This window comes from Branchiostoma floridae, chromosome 3, assembly GCF_000003815.2.
Source record: "Branchiostoma floridae strain S238N-H82 chromosome 3, Bfl_VNyyK, whole genome shotgun sequence".
Classification (NCBI taxonomy): Eukaryota; Metazoa; Chordata; class Leptocardii; order Amphioxiformes; family Branchiostomatidae; genus Branchiostoma; species Branchiostoma floridae.
In genome coordinates, this window is record NC_049981.1 from 2,439,169 (window position 1) to 2,467,128 (window position 27,960).

Genomic DNA, 27,960 nt, shown 5'->3' on the forward strand with positions numbered 1-27,960 from the left:
ACAACAGACACACTGTAAACCTGTAAATTTAACCCCAAAATCCGACGAAAAATGGCCGATTTCAGCACAAAATCGTGCTAGTTATCATCAAAAATCGATGAAAACCTCAATTTTGAAAATGATGCGGTCGTTATGGGTCCCAATTTGAGTCCGTCGCGGTCACGTTGGCCAGGTGGTCGTTGAGAAAAGGTCGCTTAATGCTTACGTCAATGGGAAAATAAATCGGGACCGAGAAAAAGTGGTCGAAATGGCCAGGTGGTCGCTGAGAAGAGGTGGTCGCTCGGGCAGGTTTGACTGTACTTAAGTACTATGTGTAGAACTGTATAACAAGCTTTTGTGATTTACTCTCATTGTTGTTCGCTAAAAAAATTGTAGAAAAAATTCTAACTGCTAACACTTTCCAGGGAACCGAAGTATTTTCAGCACAGTTTCTGTACCTTCAGTGTTAGTGAAGTTTGTAATTGTTGTATGCTCCAAACAGAAGTGGAAATAGATTTTTATGAATGTCACATGCTTGATTTTGGTGTCTTTTATTGTTGACTGATTTATTGTGACGTTACAGCCATAAATGACATCATTTGGGCTCCCAAAACTGGTGCAAAAATATTAAAGTTTGTTCCCCAAAAAAAGTTGCCTATATCATCTCATTCTCAATGCAATGGCCGTTTTGCTGGGCTGAATTCTGAGATGAAACAGCAAAACCATATTGACCTGGAATCTGAAATGGGATTTCTGACAAAATGTTGCAGTGCAACAGCGCCCTCTATCAACTATGATATGAACTGCAGCCTCGGAGATGCACAGTCAGAAACCTGCGCGGTCTTGTCAGGTTTCTTTCCCAAAGGGCCATATAATCATTTGACCTAAGAGAATGACAATAATTTTTCACAACACGTCAAAAATGCGTTTGGGTATGAACCCTTGCTCTCTGATCTTTACACGCGATGGAAGAAGTTAGAGTTTGTACTGAGTTACTTGTCAGTCCCACTTGTATTTCTCTAAGATTAATTCCCCTTCCCCAAAAGCAGCTCAAGTCAATTCCTAACTACAGATTCAGAATTGCGTTTCTAAGTACGCAGGCTTTCTTGGTGTACCTCACAATGTCATCATTTCCATGTTTATATATTGTAAGTAAAAACTATAATTGATGATTGAGCCCTATCATACTGTGTTGGTTAAACAGTTTAACACAGTATGATAGGGCTCAATCATCAATTATAGTTTTTAATTCCCAGTCACTGATATCACAGTATTTTGATTTGAACGGTTCATGATCCAGCACTTCAAATTCAGTACTTAAGATCTAAAATCCTATAGATTTTGGACTATTTTTTCAATCGGTAATCAAATTTGGCACTAAATTATCCTCCTGTCGTGAAGATTTACGACGCTCTCACACTACTACTTCTCAGCATTCCCTTGCATGGATCCCGCCAAATCGCCGTCCCAGCGGACCAATCAGGGGGCGTGTAGCGGGTCACGTGAGGCGAAGTTGACCTACGTGATCAGCAACCTTCGATGTTGGCCGTGTCCAGAATGGCGGAAATCTCGGCCTTTCGCGCTTCTTTCCCCGCCCTGTCGTGATACAGCCGCGCCAGAGGATGCCGAGAGCCCGGAAGAATGCAGGTGAGGTGCCGTGCGCGGCGTGTGGGCGGCGGGGGTCGCGCGGAGGGCCGAAGAGATGCGCAGGGGGAGGGGTGAAGGGAGGGTGGGTGCCATGTTGGTCCGAGCTCAGACGGTCTGCATGCTTGCATGAGATCGTCGCTGTGGTGGAACTGGCTCCGTGTTTACGTGATCGCGTCATGTGAGAGGTAAACAGACCCTACACGCTACAAACCACGCAAACATCGCCGCTCCAGTCGGCTATTAACGGCCTCCAACCCGTCGGAATCGCTCCCCAAAACCCGGGGTGTGTAGCTCTGGCCGCCTCTGTTTACTACAGTTTGATACCTTCTGTATAGATATGCAAACGCCCCCCTCCCCCTTCTCCATTCACACTCACCCCTCCCACTGTATAGTTTACACAAACGTGTGTCACACATTCACACACACAAACACATCATAGAGCTGATTAGTAACACGCGTCCATTCTGTTTGGGATTCTTCCCACTAAACAGTTTGTGCAGAAACTGGTTTGTTTGGGTGTGTAAGGGGGGATTCTTTAGGTTGTTTTGTTTTCATTTGCAGGACAACTTTCACCTATTTGAGTCTGACTTTGCATTTTTTTCTCCAACATCTTCTTCAGTGATAATCAGTGATATGTAGTTTGATATTCTATATTGACCAATATAGAACAATAGTCATATTGCAATCATATCCTATCAAATTTACTTTCTGTCTTGCAGGTATTTTTTGTTCACAAATGCATGCATCTTTCCCCACCCAAGTTTGAGTTTGTTGTATACTTGTTTATTTTTTTGTCTACATGTGACTTTTGGTGAAATGTTGTCACTCATTTCATTTTGAAGATTTGACATTCATTAAACTGTAGATTCATTTAATTTTTCGATGTTTTTTTTCTGGAGTATTAAGAGAATGGGGATTTTCAAGATGTTTTTAGACACACAGTTTAAATGATTATGTAGTGCACAGTAGACAACTTATAAGACACATATTCACAGCGTTGTAAATTCACGATAAAGAAGAAACAGTAAAGATAAAACCACCGCAAACATGTCAAGATTTCCAATACTGATACTGAAAGAAAGCATGCCCCTATATTGTCCTCTACAGCACAATACAAATTCGTCTCAAATTATCAATTCTATCAATCAGCGTCTGAAAGACATTTATTTTCAAACTTTTTTAAGAGAGATACACAATGACAACAAAGGTGGATCCGCTAAAAACAAATTGAGGTCTTACAGACTGTTCAAGTCCACTTATAATGTGGAACAATACCTGGATATTGACAATATTCGGCACAGGACGGCCGTCACAAAACTACGAGTCAGTTGCCACAAGTTACACATCGAAACCGGAAGACATAACCGCACTCCTCTAGAACAACGAATATGTAGATACTGCAATCTAGATAAGTTAGAAGACGAACATCATTTTGTAGTAGAATGTAGTTTGTACAAGTGGGTTTATGAGCTGGTGGCCTGGGTTCGGCACAGGTTTGAATCCCGAGAGCCAGTAAACTGTTCCTACTCACCTCTTCAGCTCCCACACCAGGAATCGAACCCAGGCCTTGGTGGTGAGAGCGCCAAATCCTAACCACTAGACCACTGTTTCTACTGGTCTCTTACAGTATATTGCCCCAAACACCTTCATAGACCCTAACTCTCATCAACAAGCTTTAAGTCTGATGGACTCTTTGATATTTTTTTAGACATTGCCTCCAGTGAGAGAAGTCTTATATTAACGTGTTAGCTAGTGCTGCATATCTAAACTCATATTCAGGTTCAGGCCAGGATTCAGGATCGGGTCTGGACTCGTAAATACAAGCAAATTACAGGGATATAATGTTAAAAAGAAAGCCACTGTTTTCGGTCATTTTTCTACATTATGAGTTGAGTCTACCTCGTTACACTGCATAGCAATATTTACAATGTATGGATACGACTTTGTTGCGAGGTGAGGACGTCTTGAAATATGCGCACTTCCCACCGCCGCTTGAGTTGCCCGCCATTTTATTCAACTCTCCGGTGAACCAAAGTGTGCTTTAGAACGCGTTCGGTGGTTTGCTCGAATCGTTACTGAAGTTTGTTGAAAGTCCCTGCTAAGCTCCGAAGATCTGCGACCGCAAAGGTCGATTCGGAAATCTACGGCCGTCTTACTTCCAGAAGTAAGGGCTTACTTTGGCGTTGTTGATTAGCGCTAGAAATGTGAAAAAATGATGCAGATAAGTTTGAAAAAAGTTACAAATGTCAATCTGACTGGAGATTTTAAAGTTTGAACAGAAAATTTGAAATTTGAAGTCAGTAGTTGACACAAAGGGTCAGTAATGAACACAAAATGTTGTTGTCTTTTTTACAGTGCAAATTTCACTTACTATGGAAGGTTGTAGATGGTTTAGAACAAAAAATAGTATATAAGTAAGATTGCTTTTTGCATGTCCGGACTTGGTTTCCGACATTTAGTTGTTCAATGTTCAATGTTCAATGTTTTATTTTATTAAGGTTCTCGCGGGCAAACACACATTCACCCGAATTTTGACCTTATTACACACGTCAGGCTTACCAAAGCCACACAAAACACATAATAACAACAGCTGCATACAAACAACGACTTGTAGATTCCAGTTAACATTTGTATAACATACATAATAGATTAAAATCAACGTATTGGAAAACGGTACCGAGTTAACAAGCAGTACAGGAATGGCTAACAACAAGTGTTAATAGCACTACTGTGTAACCTTCTTGTTGTATAGACGGATGGCGCTATGGAGGAAGGACTTGCTGAGTCTCTTAGTACGGGCTTTTGGTAAACTGATTGTCCTAGAGTTTCTAAGTGTGCGTCCCGTGGCCCCTGTTCTTGTGGGTGGAACCATGTCATGTAGGGGGTGGTCTTCCTTGAGCATGCGTTCAAACAGCTGTACCGCTGCCTCCTCCCGTCTGACCTTCAGTGTTGGCAAGTCGGGCACACTGCGTCTACCTCCAAGGGAGATGATGCGCAGGGCCCGGCGCTGTACCCTCTCGATGGCCAGTTCCTGCTCCTTACTGCACCCGACCAGTATCACATGGCCATACTCAAGTACTGGACGTACAAGTGACAGGTATATCTGTATCAGGTCCGTTATACTGGTACCTTGCTTCGTCAACAGACGCAGATAATATAGTCTGCGCGATGCTTTACTGATCATTGCAGAGATCTGTTCGTCGAAGGTGAGGTTCTTGTCCATGTAGAAACCTAGCCCCTTGGCACAGTCAACGGATGGGACTGGTTGGCCTCCAAGTGTGATCATAGGTGGAATCGGAGCAGATTTGCTGAAGCAGATCTGGAGAAGTAAACTCTTCCCACCGTTCAGCGTCATCCTGTTGTCTTCTGCCCAGGAGTTAAGATGTGTAGACTCCTCTTCAACAGTTGTATCCTGATCGGCTAAAGGCACAGGAATAGTCCTCGACAGAGAAACGTCATCGGCATATCCAACATCCATTGTGTCGTTGTACACGGTGGAGCGTGTGCTCATGAACAGCAGAAATAGGTACGGAGACAGCACTCCTCCCTGGGGCACCCCTGACGTTAGGGTGCGCCAGGAGCTGCTCTCCCCGTCCATAACCACTCTCTGCCGTCGGTTCTGTAAGAAGCTGAAAATCCATCTCTGCATACGAGGGCTGACGTGAATGTCAATGACACGCTGGAGAAGCAGAGCATGGTCCACGCGATCGAACGCCTTACTCATGTCAGCGAAGATGGCTCTGACGAGCGTCGGCTTGTTTGCGTCCACAGCTGTCAGCCACGTTTGCACCATGCGAACAAGAGCCAGGGTCGTTGACGAACCCTTTGCATAGGCGTACTGGTTCTTGATGACTGACTGGATGGAGGGTAGCAGCCTTTTCAAGATGCATCTCTCTAGAAGCTTTGCTAAGACTGAGAGGAGGGACACTGGTCTCATGTCACGAGCTTGACATGCACCGGGAAATTTTGGCACCGGGACCACGTTTGCAGACTTCCAGCCTACAGGAACTGTCCCCTCTGCGTATGAGGCGTTGAAAAGGTGGGTCACAATCGGAGCAAGGTCCTCTGCGAACTCAGTAAGAATCCAGTTAGGTAAACTGTCGGGCCCGCATGCCTTCTTGGGTTTGACGGACTTCAGAAGGCACTTGACCTCCCCAATGGAGCACAAGTCAGGACCTGGGTCACCTAGTGGTAGGGGGAACATGTAAAGTGGAACACTTTGGCAACATTTGTTGTTTTTGTACTTGGACTTAAACATTTTTACAAGTCGAGTTCCAGTTCAAAGTTTTACGTACACAGCACTAGTGTGAGCACCCTTCAAAGGGAATCCATTTCTATTTTTACTATTAATTTTTGATATAGTATAATTAGATGCTTGTATGCACCTGTTCATTTGAACAATATGTTAATAATATACATGTCTCTCATGTACATTAACAGTATTACCCACATGAATTTTTGATGTTGCAAGCAGCACATAAGTATGATAATCAAACATATTTTCTTATTTTTGTCATATTTTAAAACAGTCAGGAATATGACATTACCATACCATATATCTAATTTTTACTCAGGGCTCGAAATTCAATTTTGGGATTAGGTGCACTGGTGCACCCAGCTTAAGAAATTGGGTGCACCAAAAATTTTTTGAGTGCACCACTTTAAATTGAAGTAATAACCTAGTAATAAAACTTAGTTACAAGCTATCAAATTAGTTAAACAAGTACCATGATAGACATTTTTATTATCTTTCTAACACTTAGATGTCAAGAATATGATATATACTAGTATACTTTGATATCTTATACACACAACCTAAGAAAATAATTGGGTGCACAGCTCCAAAAAAGCCCTGTTACTTTACCAATAGCTGTTGTTAATTGTAGTTTAGCATTTCATGTAAATTAGTATAGAATTGAGGACACCAGTAATAATGTTCATGTCTTCTATTTGCTAATAAAAGGTTATCAATTTATATCTGAAAGAGTAGGGAAGAAATGATTAATGGTTTTATGATTTGCAGAAAGTTTCATTGACTTGATAAAGGGAAATTTCTGACAACTTGCAGTTTAGAATATTATTTAATTATAAGTAAACTCAACAGAGGAGTTACACAAGAGCTGATGTTTTGGTGACCGTCTGTCAACTTCCTCAGGCAATACTTCTGGTTCTACTCTGCACTGCAGGTATAGGTGGCGCTGCTTACAATGCAGTCCCTAACATATTGCCTTATTTACATAGTCAAGACACTTCTTAAGAATGTGATCCCACATGTGTACCATCAAATGGCTTAGAAGTAGCATTTGCAAGTTAATTGGGCCATTTCCTTGCTTTCTACGATTTTTGATCTTAGAGTACATTTGTAGGCCTAGGCTATAGCCCAAAAGAGTCTATACCCTCCTTCAGCATAGTTCATGACTGGAGTGGATTTTCCCCAAACTCTCGCCTCACTAGAAATTTACTGGCTTTGACAAACTCCAAAATTGCAAATACTCCTCTTCCTTCTACTCATAACATTAGAGGAGTAACTGCTCTGGCAGACCCTCCAAAAATAATAAACATAAGCAAAGTGAGCACTAGCTGGTTGTGCAGAAGAATTCTACAATATCCTGCTCTGGCATACAACTATCTAAGTCCTCCTTGAAACTTGTCCACATGGAGACCATTTCCTGACTTCCCTGTAGTATACACAGAGTGACAAAGCCTGTCATGGCTGTAACTTGTAACGAAGCACATATCCAGAACGTATTTGTGCATGCAATGATGCAAGTGAACATAAGGTGCACTGGAGTGTCACTGACGTTTCGAAAGTCACATCCAGTTGCTTGGGTAACTGCTATGTGGCATATCTGCTTATTACCTGGATGTCTTGCCTTCATGATGTATGAACTCCCTTTCCAGTTATCATCATTTTTTCCACCTTTATATTATAGCACTTCATCATGTTTTGCACTGTTGTAGACTAGTATATATTGACAGACGTCACAAGCAGTTTCACTCACATTGTATAAATGTCCAATGTCACAGAGATACAAACATCTCACATACAGGCAGACCAGCAAGGAGCCTGGGAGCTAGTCTCTTAATACAATTTGCCTGACTGTTTAAACTTTAGGGTTATAATTGTGTATGTATGTTTTACAGAACCAGAGGTGCAACAGGACGTGTGAGGAGCCTGGGAGCTAGTCTATTAGTATTAGCACAGTTAGCCTGGGAGCCAGACTGTTCTGGGTTATAATTGTATACAGAACCAGAGGCGCGGCAGGACCTGCAAGGAGCCTGGGAGCTAGTCTATTAGCACAGTTAGCCTGGAAGCCAGACTGTTTAGGGTTATAATTCTGTACTTGTGTTTTACAGAACTAGAGGCTCGGCAGGACTTGCGAGGAGCCTGGGAGCTAGTCCAAGTCGCCCAGTTCCTCAGGCTGTTCAGACAAAAGCTTGGGTTTGCTGACATCAACACACAGGTTTGTTTATTTGTTTGTTTATTTATTTGTTTATGTTTGGTCAAATTTGCAAATCACTGAAAATTGAACAAGAATTGGTACATAAAAATGCAGTGATAACAAAAAATGTTATGATACTTTTAATATGTATATCATCCTATTTAAACTTTTAGGTTTCAATTGCAATGAATTGAAAAACAATTTGAAAAATTTGTATATTTTTCTGTGCAGAAGTTTCTCATTTGCAAATTTTTCACACAAACAAAACCCCAACCCACTTGAAAAACTTGTTTGGCTTTTTCAAGGTGTATGATGAAACACTACTTTAGGCTACGGTTACATGCCAGAGTCAGCATACCCTGTGGACCCCACCAACACAAAGTGGCACATCCCGTATACACAGACTTGTTACAGGGAGCAACCATTTCAGCACCTGTAAAAGGGGTGATGCTAATACTATAGTTTGACTTATGAAAAGCAGAACTGTGTATATTAGTAACATTAGTGAACTACTGTATGTTTTCATTCTCATCATTTTCAAGGTTCTCTTGTTATTATTGTTGAACTATTGTCATTAAATCAAAAATTGTTATTTTTAGGTTTAGTAAAGTGTTATTGGCAGACCTTTTTACATGATTAAATTTGCTATATCGTTGCATACAGTATAGGTGACAGTATTGTTTGTGGCTTGTTGATGGTGTTAATGCCATTGTTGTTTACGTTGTTGTTGTTGTTGACGTTGTTTCCAGCGGCTGGAGGCGGAGCTGCGGCAGCGTGACAGCGCCCCCCTGGCCGACACTCTTGCTCGCCTGCTGCGATACCTCTTCACACGCACCGATATCAGGTTAGAATATATATAGGTCATAGGTCAGAGTTCGTGCGATAATGCCTCACATCAGGTGAGAATATGCAAATGTCATATGTCAGAGTTCATGCAGCAAAGCCTCACATTAGGTGAGAAGATGCATATGTCATAGGTCAGAGTTCGTGCAATTAATCCTCACATGCACTGACATCAGGTGAGAAGATGCTTATGTCAAAGGTCAGAGTTTATGCAATTCTGCATCACAGGTACTGAAAAGCACCCAAAGAAGGTGAAGTCAAAGTTTTTGTCATCTGTTCTAAAATATGCTGTATATTAGTGTACAATGGTACCAAAACAATTGAGTACATGCATATTACCCAACACGAATTATACACCAAGCCAAATTTGGTGCACAACTACAATCTGTGATACACAAAAATGCACATTACTGTAATTCACCTTGTCTTCTCGGTACCAAACTTTCATGGTCGGAGAAAATTTAACTTGTTCTCGGAACTAAATGTTCACGGTGGTGGCAGGTGCATATAAAAAAGTATATTGTATTATTTGTTATCAGTAATGATAAGTTCACGTTATAGTCATCACCGTGAAAACTGTGAACACAAAAGTACATTGAAAAAGTCAGGAATTACAGTATGTAACGGGGGCCGCCCTAAGACGGTCCCCGTCGTAAGACGGTACGGATTTTTTGCTGATCTTATTATCCATAAGTACACCGTGTTTGTTGCCACTGACTATGCTGATTACAAAGGTAAATAAACCAAGTCCATGCACACAACTTTAATTTGCATTCCAAGTATACTTTAACATATTTAATTCATGTTTTTTTAAGAGCAGAATTCTAACAGTAATGTTGACAGTGCTGAATCACTGCGGTCACCGGCCTCTGCGTATTGGCGGCTCGTGTCGCTAACTATACGAACTCATCCAAGCAGTCACACAACTGCCATGATACACATAAATAAAGCTCCATAAAACACTATGAATATGGGTCTTCAAATGTTTGTTGAGTAGAAAAGCAACCAAAAGCAAGCGACATAAACATTGCCACCATTGTACTCCCAAGGGAGTGTGGCCGTGAAGGTGGCAGACTAGAGAACGCTCCAAAGATTTATTTGACTGTAACAAATGATTCGTGCTGTCTATGAAAATAAAACTTGACAGAGAGATGTAGACGATATTTTCATATAATCAGACAGAGTTTTGTTGATGTTGGCGGTGTCGTTTTTTCGTAATAGTTTTTTTAGTCGGGCATTCACAATCAGTGCATTCAGCCCATTGCCCGTAAAACATCAGCTTGATTGTTCTAGGTACAGCCTTCCTCATGTGAGACAAGAAGTACATACAGTCACAATTTTATTGTCAAAAGAAAGCTAAAATATCATACTATTAATTTTTTTCTGTGTACTTAGATTTACCACTTACTTCTGAAGAGAGCAAAATATAAAAAAAGCGTACCGAGTTAGGCACACTGTCCAGCGTAGCACAAAATTGGAAGGTTACATACACGAAATTGTCTCTCAGTGTTTGCCGCTTGTAACACGCAGCGCGAAAGGTTCATGAACCACATGAATGCATTTCTTATTCAAGTATGTTGTTCAAATCTATGAGTAAAAAATTCAGTCATTAAAATTTGACCACTCTCAGGCAACTAGCGATGGAGCGCCATGAGTTTGAGCGCATGAAAAAGCGTACCGTGTTGGGGCACCTCCCGTTACTACCCATTTTCAGCCCTGCAAGAAAAAAGAAGGAAAAAGATTGATTTAGATAAGTAAAGCATCAGCTGATTTGACTGTTATACAACAGGAGGGGCCTTGCTGTAGATGTAGATGGAAAATATTAGTTTTAGGTCATAGGTCAGGGTTCATAGGGCAGGATGTAGACCTTTCTGAGCTAGGTACCGGATGGTGTTAATTTGTGGGGGAGTGGATATTAATGAGGTGCCGTTATCGACCGGCACACGTAATGGCTCCCCAGGGTATACTGCCCAAACCGCGCTGTTACTAATGTGCGCCGCGGGAATTTTAGCGGTCAGGGGATATGGTGTAGCTCACGACATTTAATTTGAGAACATTCGTTTTCTAGCTGGCCTTGTAGCAATCAAATAACTTTGAGATGATGAAATTTAGCATTTGATTAGTCACTATAATTAAGTTATCATCAAATAATCAAGAATTACTGTGCAGATTGTTTCAGATTGCTGCTATATTGTTGCACGATGTATAAAAAATTGTTGCTTGCAGGTTGATATTTTGAGCCATTAGATTGTACAAGATGGATTAGACTATGAATAACTTGTTTTTATCTGAAAGATTACAGAATCATGTATAATTATATGTTAGTAAGGGAATACATAAGAGTGTTTTTTATCCATTTGTTACAACATATAGACAGAATATAGAAATGTATTTTATTATCCTATTGTTACCACATGTGACAGAATATAGAAATGTATCACATGTGCCATCGGGGCTTGAAATACCACCTGCATATGCAAGTTAGTGCAGGTAAAATTGGAGCTGTGCAGGTATTTCTAGTGTCTACTTGCACCTAACCTGCACTGGTCTATGTACTGGGTTTGCAGAAAAAAGTATTTTGAGCCCTGGCCATGTTCGAGCCTTTTGCCAAGAACATGTGACAGAATATACAAACTACAGAAATATGGATTTATGAGCCCAGTCCTCCACAGGAATCATGGGATACCAGGGCTTGAAATACTTTTTTCTGCATACCTGCACTGGTGCAGGTAACATTGAAAATTACCTGCACCCGACAAATTTTGCCTGCACCACTCTGAATTTAGGAATTTTAGATCATACTAAAATAGTTCAAGAACCATTGCTATTTTTTCTTTTATACTTTATAGGTAGTAACAGTCAATGCAGCTAATGACAATCTAAACTATATACAGCTACATTATAGGACGTTTATGTAGAAAACATGGACCAGTGCAGGTTAGGTGCAGGTAGACACCAGAAATACCTGCACAGCTCCAATTTTACCTGCACTAACCTGCATATACAGGTGGTATTTCGAGCCCTGGATACAAAGAAACGCAGTGCTCAAAATACCCACTTGCACACATGCTAATGCAAACACATTTTCAATGATTTTGCCTGGCATAGGTTAATTTCAAACTCAGGTAGCTCATTGCAACCTGAAATTTTGCAGTTTTAATACCACTTTTCCCCCACCTTTGTGCATAAGCTTTTATATTCATTTCTTGAAAAGATAAAACATAAGAAAAGATAATGGATTAGTAAATGACTTGAAGAAAATGATAACTTGAAAGTGGAACAACCTGAAATGTTGATGGCACAAACTGGCTTATGACTCAGGTTGCCGCCTCAGCAATCTGGCTGAAAAAAAAAAGTATTTTGCGCACTGAAACGTTTTGTTTAGTTCTATATGCCTCAGAATGATTGTGGATTTATAAAACATGAAATTTCCACAACTACCAATATGTGCATCACATAGATTAGGTCTGGCAGGAGGGGGATCATATAGGGGCTGTCTCAGAAGTTCAGTTTCATTCAGTAAACAATATTGGTAATGTACATGTAACATGACAGTTACTGTTTGTAATGCATGCTTGGTAAATTTCAGATCTGTTAATTCAAAGTTTAATTTTATAGTGGCTTCCATGTCAGATTACTAAGATTTACCTACTTTGTGAGAATTATCAATTACTTTGTAATATTTTCTTTTTGTTTGACTTTGAGCAAAGAAAGCCCTTAATGCACAACCAATAGCACTATTTTAATGTCCTAATGAAGATTTTTGCAAATTAAAAGGTTCTTTTAGTACTGAATATTTTACCAACCAGTGGTTCTGATACATCCAGGTAAACCAGTGGCTGTATTTGGTGGCTTAACCAATCATGGAGCCTGATACATCCAGTGTAACCAATGGCTGTCTTTGGTGGTTTCAACCAGAGTGCCACTAATCAGGTGCCTTGTTACATCCAGACTGACTAATGGCTGTCCTTTCAGACATAACCAATCAGGGAGCCTGTTACATCCAGTTTAACCAATGGCTGTCTTTGTTCCTCCAGGTTGGGCAGTTGGGAGGCTGATGTGAAGAGAGTTCTGACGGAGACTGGCAGCCAATGGAAACCCTTCGCTTCTGGCGCATCATACGCAGACATGGACCCCTACCAACGGGTGAGTCCGGCGTTGTTGTTATTTTGTTTTTTGTTTTCATTTCTTTATTGAAGTTTGGGTGAAAAGCAAAATGCTTACATTTAAAAAGCCATCTCTTTGAAAACATTAGTAGAAACAAAAAAATATTGACTTGAGTAAGAACCCAACATATCTAAAAATGCCAGATGGATTATGAAAAGCAATTAATGAGAAATAAAACAATGAACCACTGCAGGCAATTGCAAAAACTAACTGTTCAATCTGTATTAAAAGTGTGAACAATATGGGCTGTTACACTTTCATGGGTGGAAATGCCAAACAAACTAATGTTGGTAAGAAGCTGACCTGATGCTGATGAGCTGGTCCCCAGAATGTGTCATCTGCTGAAGTTTTTCCAGACAAACTAGTGTTGGTAAGAGGCAGACTTTGTATTGGCAAACTTGTTCCTATTTTTTGTAATTATAAATCTACGTCAGTAAGAAGGAAAAAGGTGCTGTTGAGTCGCCCCCAGCGTATAATTTATTCATTACAGAAACTGCAGGAGATGAGAAATGAATATCGTTAAGATGTGACATGGTACAGCTGAGCCAGTCCCCGCAGTGTAACATATTCATTACAAATATAGTCTCAGTTGCTGGCAAAATGATACTGATAAGTGTGTGATGTTGGACTGCTGAGCTGGTCCCCTTGCGATGTTTATGCATTGCAAAAGTCTGAGACGGGAAATGAAACTGCTGACATCAGCAGACTCTGATTCTCCAGCCCACGGCAAAGCGCAGGGTTCGAAGCCTACGGCTGGAGACATGTCTAGAGCATAGTCCGGCCACTTGTATCTGCGAGAGGTACCCTGCAGTCATTATTGCGTATGGGACAGGTTTCTGGAGACAAGAGATATTTCTGCATGTGAGACAAGTTTCTGGGTTCAACAGGTATTTCTGGAATGGAACAAGTTTCTGGTATCATAGATGTTTCCTCGTCGGGGACAGGTTTCTGGGTACTACAGGTATTTCTGCGTATGGGACAAGTTTCTGGGTGCAGCAAGGATTAAAGCTTATGGGACACTTTTCTGGGTATGACAGGTATTTTTGTGTATGGGACACAAGTCTCTGTTACTGTAGATATTTCTGTGTACAGGACAAGTTTCTGGGTAGGACAGATATTTCTGCATATCTGACAAGTTTCTTGGGAGGACAGATATTTCTGTGTGTACAGGACAAGTTTTCGTTACTACAGATATTTCTATGTATGGGACAACTTTCTGGTATGGCAGATATTTCTGCATAAGTTTTTGGTACTACACTACAAATATTTCTGCATATGGGACAAGTTTTTGGGTAGGACAGATACTTCTGGTTATGAGACAAGTGTCTTGTACGGCAGATATTTTTGCCAATTTTTCTGGGTAGGACAGATATTTCTGGTACAGGACAAGTTTCTGGTAGGACATCTGTGTTTCTGCGTATGGGACAAGTTTCTGGTACCCCAGATATTTCTGTGTATGGGACAAGTTTCTGGTCCAACATTTTCTTGTGTGGGACAAGTTTCTGGGGAGGACAGATATTTCTGCGTTTGGGGCGAGTAACTACAGATATTTCTGTGTATGGGACAAGTTTCTGGTACCCCAGATATTTCTGTGTATGGGACAAGTTTCTGGTACCCCAGATATTTCTGTGTATGGGACAAGTTTCTGGTACCCCAGATATTTCTGTGTATGGGACAAGTTTCTGGTACCCCAGATATTTCTGTGTATGGGACAAGTTTCTGGTACCCCAGATATTTCTGTGTATGGGACAAGTTTCTGGTACCCCAGATATTTCTATGTATGGGACAAGTTTTTGGTCCAACGTTTTCTTGTGTGGGACAAGTTTCTGGGGAGGACAGATATTTCTGCGTATGGGGCGAGTAACTACAGATATTTCTATATATAGGACTATTTTCTGGTACTACAGATATTTCTACGCATGGGACAAGTTTCGTCACGACAGTCTACAGATACTAACTTGAAGGGTGTTAACAAATTACAAACTGTATTACGGTACATCATCACAGTTTCAGTACAGTAACAGGATGTGTTGTTATGTACAGCTGGTGTTCCTGAAGGGCGTTGCGGACCACGTGTTCGAGCAGAAGGTGGACGAGTTGTCAGAGTATCTGGACGAGACGTACGACCCTGAAGACATGGTGAGCACTTTCACTTTTTTCTTCAAGACAAACTGAGCAAGACAAGAAATGTACTTGAGATTTTTGACATGCTGAAATGTACAGTTCTTCAAGTCAGGCTTTTAGACAGGCATGCGTCCAGGCATCATTTGGTCACACTTTTCTTGAAATAACAAGAAATTGGACGCACTAGACATCCTTACACTGGGGAGCAGGTCCTCTGACAAGCATGAAATTCTGATTGACCATTGATGCCACTAGGTAATTTGTGGTCGCAGTCTTCTACTGTGACCTCTCCTTACAGTAATTAAATGCTCCTTAGAATAACCTTAGAATGCACCATTTTAACTTAAAATTCTTGAAAACTCTGCACCATGGAAGGTGGAGGTTGTCCCCGATTTACCACGACTCACCAAGAAATTTGGACCCCCTATGAGAATCCTTGCTGAAAGCCTGTTTACAGTATTAACCTGTTGTTGTCTGCCATGCCCACAGAGAGCCGTTCCTATTGGCCAGGACAGTCTGAAGAACACCTACTGGTACTTCGATGGTGAGTAGGAAAGTCTCTGGATGGTTTTTGTGAAGCCTCAGCGATGTCATGTATCCACTATGGTGTCATGTTTTATGAACTTTGGGAGATAAGTAAAATACTGAGTGTTTTTTTTAATGTGTGAGGAACGAGTGGGTACTTAATCATAATGTGAAGGAGTTTGCATTTTTATGTCCTAAAACATAACCTGTCATAAACATAACACCCCCTTCTGGAGTTCAGTGCTCATTTCCACCTCTGACCCCTTCAGGTCAGTGTAATCTGCATATTACCTCTGACCCTTCTAGGTCATGTGTACATTGACTTCTGACCCTACTGGTAATATTATCTGCATATTTACCTTTGGCCCTTCCAGGTAATATGAAATCTGCATATTGACCTCTGACACCTCCAGGTCAAGCCCAACTGCACATATCCGGTCTTTTATGTCCCTCGTAGTAGTAGGATATTGGTAAATATCCTTGCCTTCAGATTTGGTCTTTTTACACAGCTACTTGTTTCTCCTCAGACTTGCGGCTGTACAAAGAGACAGTCGGAAGGAAGGGGGAGAAGTGGGAGTGTGTCTGCAGCAATCTTAAGGAGTGGACCTCCTTCGTCAAGAAGTTCCGCAAGTCGTCCCACCCCCAGGAGAAGGAGCTCTACGAGTTTCTGCATGGCCAGCTACTGCCGCTTATCCTGGGGCCACTTCAGACACTGGAGGGACTGTCTCAGGTAAGAACCCCCCTCGGTACCCCCTCTCAGCTAACCCCCTCAGGTAACACCCCCTCCCCCAGCTGCTGCTGCTGCTTATCCTTCTTATCCTTCAGACACTGGAGGGACTCTCTCAGGTAAGCACCCACCCACCCACATACACCCACCCACCCACCCACCCATACCCCCGGCACAACCCCCCCCCCCCCCCCACGCCCCCCACACAAACACACAAACACGCAACACACACACGGTAACACCCCCCTGCCCCAGCTACTGCCCCAGATGTTGGCCATGCTTCAGACACCGGAGAGACTCTCTCTAGTGAGAATCCCTTCATGTACTGACTCTCAGCAAACCCCTTCAGAGCCTCCTCAGGTAAGAAACCCCCTCAGGTACTGGAGGGACTCTCTTAAATAAGACCCTCCTTAGACCTGTACATGTCCTGCTATATTTATGATAAGAGGTTAAGTTAAGATGTTCCCATCCCCAGGATGCTACAAGGAGGTTTGTGGGGTTAAAAGAAACAGGTTAAGGGTTAAGATTGTTGTTCACCCCCTCCCCACCACAGGACGCTGACAGAAGGAGGTTTGAGACAGCCGAGTTCTTGAGGAGGGAAGAGCAGGAGGTGAACCAAGTCATCCACCCTGCCAGACATGATGGTAACAACATTACCAGACACCGAGGGCCCCTGACGGTTCCCAGCAGTACTGCAACCTCCACTGCCTCAGTAGCCCCACCAGAAAACATGGTATGTTTACTGATGACGCAGCAAAGCTGAAAGTACTGTGTACGTGCGTACACACAAGAGGTGCTCCCATATCTATACAAGTGGAACTGTGCACCTAGTTGTAGACTGTAGGTGCAGCTAGATACAAAAATGTATTTGTAAAGGTTTGTGTACGGTAAGTAGTATTATACAGCATATTCTTGACATTCAAGTATCACTCACATTCAAGTATCAGAAAAATAATAATAAGACTTTTGTGTTGTATTTGTTTAGAATCTTTTAAGTTATTTTTTCAGATTTATGTTCTGAAGAGGGGCAGCAAGGTTTGCAATTAGGTTTTGCTGGTATGATTTCATGTTGTGCATCCAAAATGTTTTCTGTTAGGTTTGGTGCACCATTGCACCTACAGTCAAACCTGCCCGAGCGACCACCTCTTCTCAGCGACCACCTGGCCAATTCGACCGCTTTTTCTCGGTCCCGATTTTTTTCCCCATTGACGTAAGCATTAAGCAACCTTTTCTCAACGACCACCTGGCCAACGCGACCGGCCCAAATTGGGACCCATAACGACCGCGTCATTTTCAAAATTGAGGTTTTAATTGATTTTTGATGATAACTAGCGCGATTTTGTGCCGGAATCGGCCAGTTTGCGTCGGATTTTGACTGCCATTATGATGTTATGTTTAGAATAGATAAAGATGACAGCGGTCAATGGGTGGGTCAATGGGCAGTCTACTGTAATATGGGAGGAAATTTCGTAAGAAAATCCAAATTAAGTTGTTACAGAAGTTTTTTTTTAAAAATCTATATCATTATTATAAAGTGAAACGTATATAGCCTTATACTTTTTAAGAAAGATCTGTGTAGCTCAACCTTTTTAAGAAAGATCTGTGTGAGTGCTTGTGTCCAACTGTACTGTAAATTCACCCGTGGGTGAGTACGCTATCGGGACGTACCGGGCATCGAATTCGAAAGGTGCACCGTAGTTATTTCAAATACGGCAATCAAGAACACAGCGGCGCTTAAAGGCTTGTATGGTAACTGACAGCATCAAAGGTCCCTTACTGTCTAAAACGTTTGTGTACACATATTGAGCTTTAAAACGCTTCTTTGCGTGCGTGCAGTGTGCTTGCTATTTGCCATTTAACACAACGGAAACCATTTATACTTTGCATCGGGCATGTTTTGAGTCGATACTCTTCTCAGCGACCACCTGTCCAAATCGACCGTTTTTTTCCGGTCCCCCAGGTGGTCGTCTTGGACAGCTGCAGGTTTGACTGTATTCCCAAACATGAATATGGATCCCTGCACAGTAGACTCTTACTTGCTAAAAGCATTCAGTTGTTGCCTAACTGTGTCTAAGAATGTTAGAAAAGTTCAAAGCCTTAAGACAAATCATGTTCTGATAATCACATTGGCTCTCCCCCTTCCCAGGCTGACATCCATGTATCTGAATCGGAGCAGAACTCGGGCCAAGATGAGCCCCTTCAAAGGGAAGCAGATGGAACCAGTTCAAACCAGTTCAGACCTGTTCCCACCCAGGATGGAACAGGCCCCAAACCGGACAGAACCAGTCCCAAACCAGACAGAACTGGTCCCAGCCACAACGTAACCAGCCCCAACCTGAATACCACCAGTCCCAACCAGGACAAAACCGGTCCAAACCAGTTTAGAACGGGTTCTGGCCAGTCTCAGGAGGACACAGCCAGTTCTGACTGGTCCAGCTCTGACCTGCCGCCGCTCAAACCCTCAGGAAAGAAGAGGAAACGGGAAACGTCGACGGATTCGCGAGATAGCAGCGGGACAGGACAAAGTGACACCAGCAAGGGCGACACAAGTAAGCCGTTTCTGTCACCTGTAAACAATATCAGTATCATGCATCGCTTCTGAGGTAACACTTTGTGTTACAGTGTGGCAAGATCTGAGGATTCTGTAGTTATTCCGCAGTTGCCAAAAGAAATAGTAAGAAAACTATATTCAAATGAGTTCCTGATGATGTGTGATGCAGCAAGTCAGGAAAAAAGTACTTTTGAGTCCTGCCCAAGCATGTCTCAAATGTTGTTCCACCCTTGACAACAAGTATAAATGTTTCAGGAACCCCCGAGTTGATGGGCCCCCCTCTGGCACCACCCCCCTCCAGCCTGCCCCCTGCAGCTGACGCCCCCCCTCTACAGAACCCCCCTGCGAAGAAACAGCAGCAGTATGCCTACATCTTCTCCACGGAGCTGGCAAACAAGGCAAGTACTGTGGAGTTTTGTGTCACACATAAGACCTGGGAGCAATGTTGTATCCCAAACAACCATGGCATAACCATATGACAATGGACAGGACCAGATCTGTAATCCAGCTCGAGTTTGCTGTAACATGGTCTCTTCTAAAACGCGATACTTCTGTCCCCCTAGGCTGCAGAGGCGGTACTGCAGGGACGTGTGCAGTCCATCGTGGCGTTCCACATCGAGCACGTGACTCGGGCGCGACTCAGCCGCATGCGCCACAGCGAACAGGTGCGTGGACTTTTTCATTTCAGCTTCGTTAAAATTACATTCATCATGTCTTAATGACTTTGAAACTGGTCAACATATTACTCTATTCATGATGTCTACATTTCCTACTGTTGTCAGTAGTTGTCTGTTTCTGTTTTCTGCCTAGCATTTTGTTTAGTGGCAGTGCTTTGGGGTTTGTTTTTTTTAAAGCTTTGTTGAACTTATGGCACCAGCTGTATCAGTTTGGTAACCCCTGGCAACAGGTTATTAATTTGGTAACCCATGGCAACAGCTGTATCAGGTGTAGGTCGGTAACCCATGGCAACAGCTGTATCAGGTGTAGGTCGGTAACCCATGGCAACAACTGTATCAGGTGCAGCTCGGTGACGCATGGGAACAGCTGTATTAGGTGCAGCTCGGTTACCCATGGGAACAGCTGTATCAGGTGCAGCTCGGTTACCCATGGGAACAGCTGTATCAGGTGCAGCTCAGTTACCCATGGGAACAGCTGTATCAGGTGCAGCTTGGTGGCCCAAGACACCTTAGCATCAGGTGTAGGTTGGATACAGCTGACAGGTGTCTTCCCTTTTCCAGGTGCAGTCCGGTAACCCATGGCAACAGATGCAGGCCAGCCAGATGGGTTATGGTTCAGACTTGGCACTGAACCCATCAGCGGGCCCGGGAGGAGCGCCGCCCCAACAGCTACCCTCCAAACCACCCCCACCATACCCGGGCAGCGCCTCCCTAGAGGCAGGGGGGACGGAGGGCCTGACACCGGAGCAGCTTCGCCATCGCCAGGAGCGGCTGATGACCATCCAGCGCATGCACAAGCTGCTGTTCCCTGAACAGGCGCAGACGGCGCCCCCTAGTGACTCCCTAGCAGCACAGCAGCAGCTGGACCTGGCCAGCCTACAGGGGCAGCCCCTGGGGCGGGGGATGCCGGGCGGCCCACCACGACCCGTGGGCCCCGGGGGACTCAACATGCAGCAGCAGCCCAGCCCGGGCAACCTACCTCCCAATCAGATGATGTCACCGCACGGAATGATGACATCACAAGCAAACATGATGACATCACAGGGTTGGACCGACCCTTCCCAGAGTGCAGCAGCTCACAAGGTGGCCATGATGGGGCTGGGGTCGCCGGGGTCAGAGGGCATGGGTTCGCCGGGTCAGCTGGGCGATGATCAGATGTCGGCTGCGCAGATCGAGTGGCGACGGCTGGAGGAGAGTTTCTACCGCGAGAAACGGAAACGGATGCTGGAGCAGCAGATGATGCGTGGAGGGCCGTATGGGGGACAGAGGTAACTCACTCACACTCATTCACCGACTCACAGTCACTCACACTCACTCACACACTCTTTATGCGTACACTCATTCACTCTTTCACTCCGTTGATTGATGGAGGGCTGTACAGGGTACAGAGGTACACTAACTTATTCACTCTCTTACTCATTCATCAGCACTTACTCCTTCACATACTCTCTTACTTACCAGCTAGCTGTAAATACATACTAGCTTAACATTTAACTCAGACTACAAAATGTGGAGCACACAGAGGCAGCTGCAACCTATGAACAGTGGCAAAATTTCAGCATTTTGAAAATGAATGGCTAGTAAAAGACACTTATACGCTCTAGTGTTTCAAGTTGTCAGTTTCTTTATTTGTCCTGTAAAATTTATTTTTCAATGTGTGCGGGGAACAGCATTGTCCAAGTTGTTTTCAGCCCATAATGCTTTACCCCTGCCTCCATTCTAGGTACCCTGGTCCGCAACAGTTCTTACCTCAGGACTATGATGGCCCCCCAGACTCCCAGGGGGCCTTGCAGACTATGCAGCCGCCACCACCGTACCAGGACCTGGCGCGGTTAAACCGACAGCAAACTGGCTTCTCTACCTCATTCAGTGAGCCCTACACACTGCTGCAGTCACAGCCACAGGGGGCGCCGCAGGACAGACATCCAATGCTGCAGTCTCAGCCACAGCCACAGGGGGCGCCCCAGGAAAGACATCCAATGCTGCAGTCCCAGCCACAGCCACAGGGGGCGCCCCAGGACAGAAATCCTCTTCTGCAGCCCCAGCCACAGGGGGCACCCCAGGACAGACATCCAATGCTGCAGTCCCAACCACAGCCACAGGGGGCGCCACTGGACGGCACCTCCCCCAACTTCAGTATTAGCCAACAGCTTCAGGAAAGGGCGCGGCTATCGGCCCAGCGGGAACAGCTTCCGCAGTATGCAGGTGGGCAGCCAGCCAGACACCCAGCCCGACCACCATTTAGACACCCAACAGGACACCCAGCTGCACACCCAGGCGGACACCCACAACGCTTCATGTACCCCATGCAGGACCGCCCTCGCCCCCAGGTTTGTATCTCTTAAACAGGTATAACTATGTAGTGCACCAGCTTCTGTGTCTATATATGTATGGCTGATATGAGAACCCTTAAGAACAACACACCAGCTTCTGCATCTGTATGTGTATCTGTATAGTCGTATAAAGCTCCCTTCAACATAAAATTCCAGTGTCTATATGTGGATTTATCTGTATTTGCCTTTTGCACAACACACCAGCTTCTATATCCATACAGCTAGTTACTCCCTTCAGCATAACACACCAGTTTCTATATCTGTATAGCCCTAATAGTAATAACCCCCCTTTAGCTTCTGTATCTTATCATGGAAGGTCATCTGTGAACCCTCTGGTATAACTCTCCAGCAATAGTTCTTGGAGAAAAATAATTTTGGAACACTTAAAAACTGGATTGATAAATCTGACTCATGACAGTTTCTTGTTTTGATTTTTACATCCAAACAAGGTCTCCCCATCACAACAATCTGCCATGCAGAGATTGATGATGTCACAGCAGAGTCTGATGATGTCACAGCAGGGACCGATGACATCACCAGGTATGATGTCACCGGATGGGTCGGATGGAGGGCTGCTGATGGAGTTCCCGCGGCAACGACACCAACCTGGCAGCGATATGATGTCACCCAACTCTGCAGCCAGCCCACAGGGTCAGATGCCACTGGGGGTCAAGGGGCAGAGTTCAGGGGGAAGTGAAGGCACCCCCCCAGATAACGGTCGGTCCAGCCAGCAGTCAAACCAGCCTGAAACCAGCCTGCCCTCGAACTCACAACCCAACTCCAGACAGCCTAGCCAGATGCCCAACCAGCCCACAACCAGCCACCTTCCCAATGAGCCCACAACCGGCCAACAGCAATTGTCTACAACAACGCAACCTTCTTCCAACCAGTCTACCACTGCCCAACCCTCAGTGAACCAGCCCTCTACCAGCCAGCAGCTGTCCAACCAGACAGTATCCAGTCCAGCCGTTACCAGCCAGCCGCCGACCTTTGCCCCCAGCTCCCTGCAACAGCTGGAGCAGCACTTTTCCAAGAGGTTCATGCCGGGCTTCGACGAGGCGCCGTTCAGTAAAACCACCGCCATTAGCACCACTAACGCCATGACCTCCGGCTCCACCACTGTTACCATGACAACCGCCGCGGTGTCCAGTCGAACCGGGACCTCGGCTTCGGACGGTTCTGTTGCCATGGCGCCCAAGTTCAAGGCTCCCCCTCCCCCGACTAACGGCGTGAAGCCATTGGCCAGCGGTGATAACGACAATGTCGCGTCTCCACACGCTGCTGCTGAAAACAGAACTGTGTCACCTGCTGGGTCATCCCCAGCACAGGTCAAAGGACAAGGGTCAGCAGATTCAAAGCCCATGTCCCCAGCTGTGAAGTCACCTGCAGTTCCCCAATCTGCCCAGCAGGGGTCCTCGCCAGCACCGGTGCCCTCCCCCAAACTGAAGCGGCAGCCATCTCCAGCCCTGGCAAACTCCCCGGCCGTGCAGTCTTTACGCTCCCCCGCGCCGGGCTCGCCATTCGCTCAGCCGCTTAAGTCGCCCATGGAGAAAAAGTCGCCAAAGATTCCACCGCCATTGAAGTCACCCTCAGAGGTCAAATCTCCCATGATGCCACAGAGGCAGTCGCCAGGACTGAGGTCACCCACAATGCCTCAGGAAGCAGGCAGTGGTGTTCCGAGCTCTCCTGCTGTGCCCATCAAATCCCCCGCTGTCCTCAAGTCTCCCAGCATGCCTAGCAATTCTCCCATGATGCAGCAGGTCAAGTCGCCCATGAGGCGGCAGGAGAGTTCCCCAGTGGTTACCATGGTGAGGCAAGAAATCCCCAAAACCATGTTGCCGGAGAGGTCACAGGTCATCCCCACAACAATGCGACCTTTGTTGCCAAGGCAACCACAGCAACTGGACACCATGAGTCAAGGTCAGAGGCTGGCAATGATGGCTGGTCAAAGTGCAATGTTAGGTCAAAGTTCAATGGGACCACAGATGTCAGTGGCCTCGTCAGGACAGTTCAGCCATCAGATGGGCGGTTTCCCCCGGCAACCATCACCAGGGCAACGCCATATGATGGGCCGTGCAGCGCAGTACCTGGCCCGTCCGCCAGGTGGCGACCTGGAGAACCAGTCGAGAGGGAACATTATGTACTCCCAGTCACAACTGGTTCAGATGCAGGCACGCTATATGGCTGGGCTGAGGCAAGACACCCCCTCACCAGCAATGGTACCTCCCGGAATGAGACAGGACACCCCCGCTGCAGCAATGGTGTCATCCCAGCCCAGGCCCACCTTTGAACCCCAGACACCTGTGGAAATTGGACCAAACACGGAGTTCGCCCTGGCTTTCCAGAAACGGGGGCCCCCCTCCCCACCACAGAACAGGTTTCCCAGCCCACAGCACTCCCAGCCCCCACACCCTGGGGATCCAAGATACTCCCACCCTGGGGACATGCAATTCAGCGAGCCTCAACAAGTAATGGATGCAAGATATCCTCACCCCGGGGACAGCAGGTTCCCCCACCCTGGGGAGAGATTTCCCCAACCTGGGGAAAATAGGATCCCCCACCCAGGGGACAGCAGGTTTCCCCACCCTGGAGACAGCAGGTTCCCCCACCCAGCAGAAAGGTTCCCCCACCCTAGGGAGGAAAGGTTTTCCCACCCAGGGGACAACAGATTTCCCCACCCTGGGGATAACCGGTTTCCACATCCTGGGGTCAGCAGGTTCCCCCAGCAAGGCAACCAGAGATACCCCCACCCTGGGGAGAGATATCCCCACCCTCACCCCTCCTTAGACAGTAGGTTTCCCCACCCAGGGGAAGGCAGGTATGGGGAGGAGAGGTACCTGGCCCAGGCGGCCGGGGATAGCCGGTTTGTGGCACAGCGGATGGCAGGGATGCTGCAGGTGGGTTGGTTTTTAACAGCCAAAAAATGACTGAAATTCCACAACAGTTTACAACTCATAAGAAAGTACATTGTTTATTTGAGCTTTAAATTATCTATCAGCACTTCACTTGGTGCTATATGGCACTTCTAGGGCTGTTTGAGCTGTTTGTTTGGTGTGCCTTATGTTCATTGTTCACATAAGAGTGTGAAGTATTGCAGGGAACTTGACAGCCTATGTTTGTGTTGTATTTCTGCAGGACGGTCTGGAGGAGGCGAGCTTGATGGACAGGTCAGTAGCACTACAGAACCTGCAGAACATGCTCGGTCCACCGCGATCCATGGCAGAGTCACTTAGCAACAACATGGAGGCGTTTCCAGGGCAACGACAAATGGTGGAAGAGATGAGATCGCAAGAGGCAGTGCAAAGCATGTTGGGAAGGATGATGCAGTCCCACAATGCCATGGGAAATGCTGCCATGCAAAAGTCTGGCATGCCTGCAGGTCTGTCCCATGGTGCAATGCAAGGACCAAGAATGACCACGCCCTACAGCACAGCAGATGGGGCCATGGCAGCAGGTCAAGGGTCGGTGGGAGGTCAAATGTCAGGAGGTCAAATGTCGCCAGGGGGTTTGATGTTCAAAGCGCCGGGGCCGATGGGGGATGCTGGGATGGGCGTTCCCGTACAGGACATTCAGCAGACTAGGAAGGCACAACGGTTCGTGTTGCCAACGGAAACACCAACCAGAACTCTGCAGTATTTTCCCGCAGGGAAACCTGCCGAGCGGGCGCCGCACCCGGGCATGATGCAGCCCGCTATGAGTGCCCCGAACCTCTCGGCCAATCAGGAGCCTCAAAAGAGGATTTCTTTCTCCGAGGAGAACCTGATGCAAGCTGGGGTCAGAGCAATGAACCCTGGGTATCCTGCAATGAACCATGGGTACTCAGGCTACCCTGGACAGTAGGACTGATCCATTAAGTGGTTGGGGGGGGGGGGTGCAGGGTGAGAAATGTTGCCATATCCAGTGAAAATATAGAGAGCAGGACATGAGATATATTTGTACATATGTGTTTTGCAGGGCATGATGGGTGAGATGGCTCTGCTTATGACCTGTGACCTTTACAGCCCAGATGTGTACCTTGTTGTACATTTTGCATGTACTCTGGCCGTGGTGTGGCTCTGCAGCCCTTCTTCACTGTCCTGTACTGCCAACTGTGATGTTGTGATGTACAGACTTGACCTGACCTGTCATCTGTATCTTAGTATACTTTCCGGGGAGCACACTTCACAGGAACACACTTTCTAGAAGAAACACTCAAAACATACACTACCAAACTTACCAAATTCAAAACATTTTTCTATATCACATTTTGTTGGAGAGTGAATTGAAATGAAAAACACGTAGAAAATTTGTAGGAAAACTGCTCATTAAGGAAAAAACCTGGTCTGAAAAGGATTCAGATTACACTTGTAAAGTGATTGGTCAGGTCAGGTCGGGCTATGAATTTGACACATTTGATTTTTGGCCTCCTGAAGATGCAGCTGAATTCGGAATTTTCCAGCCACCAGACCTTTTGTAGCAATGTGAGGGTCCAGTTGATTCATAAGTGGGACCGTTTTTGGCGATGCCACGGGGGCGGAGCCCTTTTGTTGTACGGGTGGTTTTGTTTAAGGTGCCTTTGTACTGACGTTTCAGGCCTCTACGAGGTCCTATCAACTGTGCCATATATGGATTGGGAGGGGTAGGTTTGTGGGTATATTGTATGATGGAATATACATGTATGTATCATTGCCAAATTCTACTGTATTCAATGAGGGGAAAATCTGTACACTGCCATATAAGGGAGCTGTTTGGAGAAGTGATTATCAGCATTTTTAAACCAGTTGGTTCAGTTGTTTCTTTTTTATTCTTTTTGTTTTGATCAGTGCCACCAACATGATTAAGTCATGCAAATTTATTCCATGGTTCATTTTAGAATAAAAAGTTGCCAAGAGGAATAAAAGAGCTGGGGGGAAAACTTGCAGCCAACTAGATTCACCGTACACTCTACCAGTACTGCTGCTTGCTTGTTTTCCCATGTGATTTGGTCATTTGGGAGCCACTGTAGACGCATGTTTGGGCCACCATAGGCACATATTTGGGCTACCATAAATGCATTTTGGGTCTCTGGCTACATTTCAAGGTAACCTTAGACATGTTTTTGGTGCAAAAAAATTCTTCTACCCTTCTTTACTCCATCAGTGTTATTGTCAAGGTCAAAATTTCGCACAATGTTTTTTGAAGGTCAGCTGGACATTCATAGATTTTGGGGGTGTTCAATTGAGGGGGGGTGCTGTCAGTAGCAGACAGGCTAATTTTCAGTAACTGCAGATCCCCTTCTGTGGATTACATTGATCAGTGCACCACTTACATCCAGTCACTGCATAGTTCCTTCTTTTGTAACTTTGATCATATGGAGTGAAACCATGAGGGGGGGGGGGGGGCTTTCTTGACAGCAGGGACAAGGGTAGGGAGGTCTATGCAATACTTGTGGGTATCACACCAGAGTGGGCTCACAGCTGAGGGTGTCACACCAGTGTGGGCTCAATGTTGAGGGTATCACACCAGTGTGGGCTCACAGCTGAGGGTATCACACCTGTGGCCTCACAGCTAAGGGTATCACACCATAGTTGGCTCGCAGCTGAACGTTTCACACCATTGTGCATTCACAGCTGACGGTATCACACCATTGTTCTGCATTGGGGCAGATATTTTCTATTTTTGTCACTTTCTTGAGTTGTAAATGTTCATTTTATCTTTTGTGGTACAGGAGATGATTATGTACAGCGGGGTGGGGGACAGGAAGTTCCCCTAACTAGTACTAAAGTCTGTAGGTCATGTGTAGGTCTGTATGTAGAGCTAGCGGAAAATCTGCAATATATGATAGGGAACAAGTTGTGTTACATACAAACTGTTTTCATGTTGAAAATGTTCTTGTTTAAATCCTGTATAACTTTTGAGAGAAATACAACATATCTTGGAGGAAATATGCTCAACTTCAGCAATAAAAACTCTTTATATCACTTCA

General features: G+C 45.1%; 1 protein-coding gene across 3 annotated transcripts; it reads left to right on the forward strand.

The window, feature by feature from the left end:
* Positions 1-1,446: 1,446 nt before the first annotated feature.
* LOC118410907 (B-cell CLL/lymphoma 9 protein-like) lies at positions 1,447-27,960 on the forward strand. Of its 3 annotated transcripts, none has more exons than XM_035812799.1 (16): positions 1,447-1,626; positions 7,984-8,090; positions 8,819-8,913; positions 12,950-13,058; positions 15,123-15,218; positions 15,693-15,747; positions 16,256-16,458; positions 17,009-17,188; positions 18,602-19,004; positions 19,262-19,404; positions 19,570-19,671; positions 20,245-20,951; positions 21,407-21,587; positions 21,633-22,013; positions 22,466-24,913; positions 25,152-27,960. In XM_035812799.1, the coding sequence occupies exons 1-16, from the start codon at positions 1,602-1,604 to the stop codon at positions 25,854-25,856; spliced, it is 5,940 nt and encodes a 1,979-aa protein (XP_035668692.1). In that variant the 5' UTR covers positions 1,447-1,601; the 3' UTR covers positions 25,857-27,960. The 3 variants fall into 3 exon arrangements, with proteins under 3 accessions (XP_035668692.1, XP_035668693.1, XP_035668690.1); XM_035812800.1 differs by having other exon boundaries at positions 21,729-22,013; XM_035812797.1 differs by having other exon boundaries at positions 21,407-22,013.